Source organism: Malania oleifera, chromosome 6 (assembly GCF_029873635.1).
Source record: "Malania oleifera isolate guangnan ecotype guangnan chromosome 6, ASM2987363v1, whole genome shotgun sequence".
NCBI lineage: Eukaryota > Viridiplantae > Streptophyta > Magnoliopsida > Santalales > Ximeniaceae > Malania > Malania oleifera.
This window is the reverse complement of record NC_080422.1, coordinates 18,059,461-18,066,069: the sequence shown is the minus strand read 5'-3', so window position 1 is coordinate 18,066,069 and position 6,609 is coordinate 18,059,461. Positions and strand designations below refer to the sequence as shown.

The following is a 6,609-nucleotide window of genomic DNA, read 5'->3' as shown; positions in this document are numbered from 1 at the left end:
ATACAAATCAAGGGGATTTGTGTGGTTCAATGAAAACCAACAAGAATGAAAAAGGGAGGGGAAGGAAGAACTTATCTTGCGCCGAGGCTTTAGAACCTCCCCAACCATTTTTTGAACTTGCGAAACAAAAAAAATAGATCAAAGATCATATAAATAAATATAAGAGAATAGAGAGACAAAAGATAGCATCGTAGATATGAGAATAGAACAGAGAGTGAGAAAGAGAGAGAACCTCTCATAAATGAGAGCAGAATAGAGAGAGAGAGAGAGAGAGAGAGAGAGAGAGAGAGAGTCTCGCAGATCTGAGAGCTGAATCTTTGGTTTAACGAAGCTATGACCGTCACAGGCGAAATCATTGCATAATCATTTGCATCTTTTCATACTTATTATTGGTTTCAATATCATAGCGGATACCCGTAACCTTTCAATATCATAGCGGATACCCATAACCTGGCATTGGAAGCCTAACCTCTGTTTTAACAAAACTATGATTGTCACTGACGAAACCATTGTATAATCATTTGCATCTTTTCATACTCATTATTAATTAATTTGAGTCTTTTTTAAAAATCTAAACTCCTTATATACTTTGAATTACTAATAAAAATAAATGAATGCATAGTAAATCTCACTAATCTCACTGGACCAAGCAGTATAATTTAAATGGTAGACCAGTTAACTAACTGTCGTGTGACAAGTAAATCTTATTTGGATGAAATAGTAAGATTACGTCAAAGTCTTTCTGAAAAATAAGATATTATTTATTATATATATATATTTTAAAATAAACTGGAAAAAAGGCTCGTCCATGTGCGCATTATCTACTACCCTCTAAATATAAAAATTAATTCTTTTCGTTTCTCTCCCATTTTTCTCTCTCTCCTCTCTCTCACAGTCTCTGCTCTCTCACTCTCTCAATCTCTCCGGTCTCTCTCTCTCTCCCTTTCTTTTTCTTTGATTTCTTCTCTGCTCATCTTCTCTCTGCTCATTTTCCTTTCACCTCTTCCCCTCTCGGATCTCTCAGATCTGTTCCCCCCCCCCCCCCCCCTCTCTCGATCTATTTTCTTTCTCTAATTTCTCCTTCTAATCTCAGAGACTATTTTTTGTTATACTGCTGGTGGATCTACTCGAAGAAACGAAGTCCCAAGAGCCATGGATTTGATAGGCCCAATTTTGGACATTGCATCCCGCTTGTGGGATGGCATGTCGAAGTGTAGGGCCAACATTTTTCATTTGGAAGAAAATCTCAACTCCTTGAGAAATGAAATGAGTGAACTGAAGAGAGCTTATGAAGATGTAAAGATTCAGGTGGAAGTTGCAGAGGAGCAACAAATGAGGCGTACTCGAGCAATCGATGGCTGGCTTTCTGAAGTAGAAGCCCTGGAAAAGGAAGTCAATGGAATTCTTGACGAGGGTAATGAAGAAATCCGGAAGAAATGTTTGGGAGGATGTTGCCCCATAAATTGTAGATCGAGTTACAAGCTTGGAAAGAGAGTAAGTGCAAAGCTAAACTCTGTCGTTGAGTTAAAAAAGAAAGGACCAGTTATTGATGTTGTGGCTAACAGACTGCCTCGAAGTCCAGTGGATGACCAACCCATGGAGCAGGCTGTTGGTCTAGATTCAGTATTTGATAGGGTTTGCGAACTCCTTAATGAAGAGAAAGTAAGAATTATTGGGATTTACGGAATGGGGGGTGTCGGGAAGACGACCCTCACGAAGAAAGTTAATAACGAATTCCTCAAGGCGAGATGTGAGGAGTTTGGCACAGCGGTTTGGGCTGTGGTATCAAAACCGCTAGACGTGGAAAAAATTCAACAAGCAATTCTTAATAAATTTCAAGTCCCAGAGGAAGAGTGGAGAACTAAAAGCATAAATGAGAAAGCTACAAAAATATGCAAGATCTTGCAAACAAAGAAGTACGTGTTGTTGTTGGATGATATCTGGGAGCCACTTGATCTCTTGAATATTGGGGTCCCTCCTGATGACAAAAATAAGTCCAAGGTGATATTTACGACTAGATCAGAGGAGCTGTGTAGCCAAATGGGCGCTGACCGGAAGATTGAAGTGCAGTGTTTAAAGGGGGGAAAAGCAATGGATTTATTTAAGTCAAAGGTGGGCGAGGAGACCCTGAGCGCTCATCCAGATATTGAGAGGCTTGCAGAACGTGTTGCTGACGAATGCAAGGGTTTGCCTCTTGCTCTCATCACCATTGGGAGAGCAATGCTCGGTAAGAAGAAACCGGAGGACTGGGAGAAGGCAATAAAAACGTTGAGGAAATTTCCATCGAAGTTTTCAGGTATGGGGAGTCATGTGTATCCTGTATTGAAATTTAGTTATGATAGCTTGGAAGATGAAACCATAAAACTTTGTTTTATTTATTGTTCTATATTCCCCGAGGACTATCGTATGGATAGAGATGATCTTATCAAACTTTGGATTGGGGAAGGGTATTTTGACGAGATTGAGGAGGGTGAAGAAATCATAAAAAGTCTAAAGTCTGCATGTTTATTAATGGGGAGTGTTGAAGTGCGGGATTTGACAGAAACAGTGTGCATGCATGACGTTCTTCGCGACATGGCTTTGTGGTTGGGTTGTGAATGCGGGTTGAAGAAAAACAAAATTTTGGTACAAGAAGAAGATGTTACAAAATGGGAGGAGGCAGAGAAGGTGCACCTTCAATTAAAAGGAACTAATTTACTGGAAAAGGTTGACGTGTCATTGTGTCCAAATTTGCGGACTTTGATTCTTGGAGATGCTAAACTAAATGCCTTTCCTAAAATTGGTCCTGCCTTGACAGTTCTGGACATATCAGATAATGAGAATATAGATGAGATACCTTGTGGTATAGGTGCGTTGGTTAGCTTGCAGTATCTTAATCTGTCGAGGACAAGAATTGTAAGGTTGCCGCTGGAACTACAGAATTTGACTAAGTTGAGATGTTTTATTATTAATAAAATGTATCGTATGAAAGGAATCATACGAGGAGTGACAGCAAGTTTTTCTTCATTACGAGTGTTTGAAATGCAAGATCACGAGGTTGCATATGATTCTGAATATATTTTGTTGGAAGAGTTGGAGTGCCTGAAGCACGTGGCAATTACACAGATCACCATAAAAGCACACTCATCGGCTCAAAAATTTCTTAGCTCCCCAAAGTTACAGAGCTGCACAAGGCATCTACAACTTTTAAATTGTGCTGGTATGACCTCCCTCAAATTACAATCAAGTATGAGGATCTACAAACTTGAGATAGAGGATTGTAAGGAATTAAAAGAGGTGGCAGTTGTGGTGCCAAATTCTGGAGAGGACAAGGAAAAGGATAATCCAAGTATTCATTATATTGTGCGAATGTGGGATGGAAATAATTGCGTCGCCAACCTTCGTGTCGTAACAATTTGTTTTTGTCCGCTACTGGTGGACTTGAAATGGCTCATTTTTATTCCCAACCTTCAAGTTCTCGGCGTAGCATGGTGTGAGTCAATTGAAGAAATTATACCGGGTGGCGGTGATGGATCAGCGGCTGCTGACAGCGATAGGAACAGAGTATTTTCAAGACTCACAATTCTAGAGTTGTGGGATGTACCCAGGCTGACGAGCATCTATGGGAAATCCCTATCCTTCCCTTCCTTGACGCATATTGATGTTGTAGGGTGTCCAAATTTAAAGAATATTCCAACGCCACAAAGAACAGTGGCAGTGCTCTAAAGCAAATTGAGGAGAAGAAGAATGGTGGGATGCTTTGCAATGGGAGGATGAAGCCCACCAAGGCCCATTTCTAACCATATTTCCAAAGAGTTAGTACTACCCTTTTCCCACATCAATGAATCGTTTCCGTTTATTAGATCTTCATCTGTAAGTCATTACTCATTACCCCAACTCTCTTTGGTTTCAAGTCGTGGCTTCTTTGGAAATTACTATCACAAGTCGATTATTTAAAAAATAATTATTATTTTTTGGTATTAATTTCTTGATTTCTTTAAGAGTGGACAAGAACAATTAAAAAACAGAATCAAATAACAAAATTAACCAAATTGAATCTTAATCATTTTTTTGGTTCAGAGTTTTTAATTATTTCTGTTAAGGTTGGGCCCATTTAATAACTATAGCTAACCAAATGATATAATATAAATACATAAACATATATTATGCAATCATATATATTATATAATATTTATAAAAAAAATAGAATTCTTTTCCACTTCCCGGATTAATTTTATGCATCTAAAAGAGAAATTTTGGTATTTGCTATTTTCCTCGTATCGTTGTTGCGCGGTGATCATCACGCGCATACTATAAAAATCAGTTTTTAGAGGTCAAATCACATATGATAATATTATGTCAAACTTAATTCTAATATGAAATGTTGGAATATTTAACACTTCAATTCATCCTTGTTATCTATTATAGCTTTTTGAAAACCTTCACTTGTTTAGAAGTCTAAAATTAGAACTTGAATTTAAATTTAGTGTAAATTGAAATATAATTTAATATTAAATTGAAACTTACAAGTTGAATTCATAATTCCAAACATGCTTTGAATGGTCTCAATTTTATTTATTGACTTTAATTTGAGCAGATTAAAAACTCATATTTATGGTTGCAGGTTTAAGTGATCAATTGAAGAAATTTGCTGAAGAGTGATGCTATATTGTATGTTGCCTTCTCATTATTTTCTCATATTACGGTATATCTACATGGAATAAGATTTCAAATCATAAAAAAATATGGCTGTTTGACAATATTGATGCTTCAGCGTTTAGTTGATGGATGCCAATCTACCAAAATAAATAAATAAATAAGTTTGAGTTGATGGATGATAATTAATGGGATTAGAAATTATAAAGGAAGATAAGAAATATAGCTGTTGAATAAGTCACTGGGGGAATTCAGTTAAACAGTTGGAAAATAGGATGTTAATATTAATGATCATGTTAGACTTAATGCATTTTCCCGTTTCAATTATTATTTTCTGATTATCCATCGCATGTGCTGTCAACAGTCAACCCACCGAAATGATGATACCCTGTGTAGTTATTTAGAACACGTATGCTCTTAATATTTATTTATTTATTTTCTAAGACGAATTATACTTTCATTTTGTTTATTTTTAAATTTTAAATAATTATTATGCATGCTTTAGCATTTATATTTTGCTTCACTATAACTTATTATAAGTTGGTGGGTAAAAATAGTTGTCAGCTGATGGTATTTTTTTTCTAATAAAGTTTATATGGGAATATTTTAAATACTGTTAAAAATAAATATGAAATAAATTAATTTCATTATTGGGAGTGTATAAAATATGTGCAGAGAAACACAAAGGTGTTGGGTTATTTTCTTCCATGTGGAGGAAAACCCAAGTGGGCTTTATTAGAAGACCAAAGCCCAACCCTTTTAGTGTGGAAAACCTAAAAGAAGTTGTAAAAAGAGAGGGGAGAAGAGAGGAGCCGTCACTTCTCAAAATAAAGAGAGAAAAACGTGGTTTTTTCTCATGCTACCCAGATTTTATCAAGACTCCGATCTCGTTTCGTCTGTGGTCCGATCGAGCTGAAATTTGGAGGAGAGGTTCACGACTCAAGGAGTTACAATCTGAACGGTGGAGATCGGATTTGGAGCTCGTGAGTTGGAGTTTTTGCCCGTGAACAGTAACCGCGAATTTGGTATATTCTCTCTAATTCTCTTTGTATTTGCCAAGATTGTAGATATCTTGATGAGGGATTTTTGTATCCTATAATTACGATTAGAGAAGATTTTGTGTACCCATTATTTGATTGTTAGTGGAGATTTTAACTGGATTAGGTCCCGTGGTTTTTCTTCCTCACACTGGGGAAGTTTTCTACATAAAAAACTGCTTGCGTTCTTGTGGTTTGGTGTGATTGATTATTTCTCTTATTATTTCCAGCACGTATAAAAGTATAGATACACTATATTTGCTTGCATATAGGGAGAAGAATTATTCCGTTTTAGTTGTTTATTGATATCTCTCTCAACAAAAGGATCCTTCAAAGCATACTTTAAAGAAATTAAAGAGTAGATTAGGAATCACTTGTAACCTTTAGATAAAGAAGGAAATAAAAGGAGAGTAGCTATTGTAACTAGACTCGAAATCTAAGTCTAATATTGCATTTGGAGAGACTTTTTTAAAATGAAAAAACCAAAATTTGCATGCCAATAATCATAAATGAGTTACTAACTCCTTATAACAATTGATAAATAGTCGTGCAGGCATCCCATTTAATCGTTCTTTCTTTATTTTCTTAAAATGATTAATTCGAGTCTCCTTTTTAAAATCAAGTGTCATCTAACTAGTTCTCTGCACTGTAACTCCTCCAACTCTATGCCTCTCTCATCCCTCATCTTTGCACCCCATTGTTACACATTTTGAAAGAATAGTTTTCAGCATTCGTAGTTTTTTTTTAGATAGTCCATCTATCCATAGGTGCATATTTTCATCTTATAACAAATACAAAGAAATTAAATCTAAATTCTTCATGTCCTCCATCCTCTGACCTACACAGCAGAGAGCGATTAGTTAAAGTATTAATTTGGGCCTTAATTTGGAAGCCACAAGTGCTATGTTTGAAGAATCCCATTTTTGGGCTTCTGTGG

The 6,609-nt window shown here is 36.2% G+C and overlaps 1 protein-coding gene across 3 annotated transcripts; it reads left to right on the top strand.

The window, feature by feature from the left end:
- The first annotated feature begins 868 nt into the window (after positions 1-868).
- Positions 869-5,859, top strand: LOC131158315 (probable disease resistance protein At5g63020). 3 transcript variants are annotated; one of them, XM_058113094.1, is made up of 3 exons: positions 869-3,794; positions 4,604-4,650; positions 5,311-5,859. In XM_058113094.1, exon 1 carries the CDS (start codon positions 1,153-1,155, stop codon positions 3,703-3,705), a length of 2,553 nt encoding a protein of 850 aa, XP_057969077.1. In that variant the 5' UTR covers positions 869-1,152; the 3' UTR covers positions 3,706-3,794; positions 4,604-4,650; positions 5,311-5,859. The 3 variants fall into 3 exon arrangements, with proteins under 3 accessions (XP_057969077.1, XP_057969078.1, XP_057969076.1); XM_058113095.1 differs by lacking the exon at positions 4,604-4,650; XM_058113093.1 differs by lacking the exon at positions 5,311-5,859 and having other exon boundaries at positions 4,604-4,740.
- The last annotated feature ends 750 nt before the right edge of the window (positions 5,860-6,609 follow it).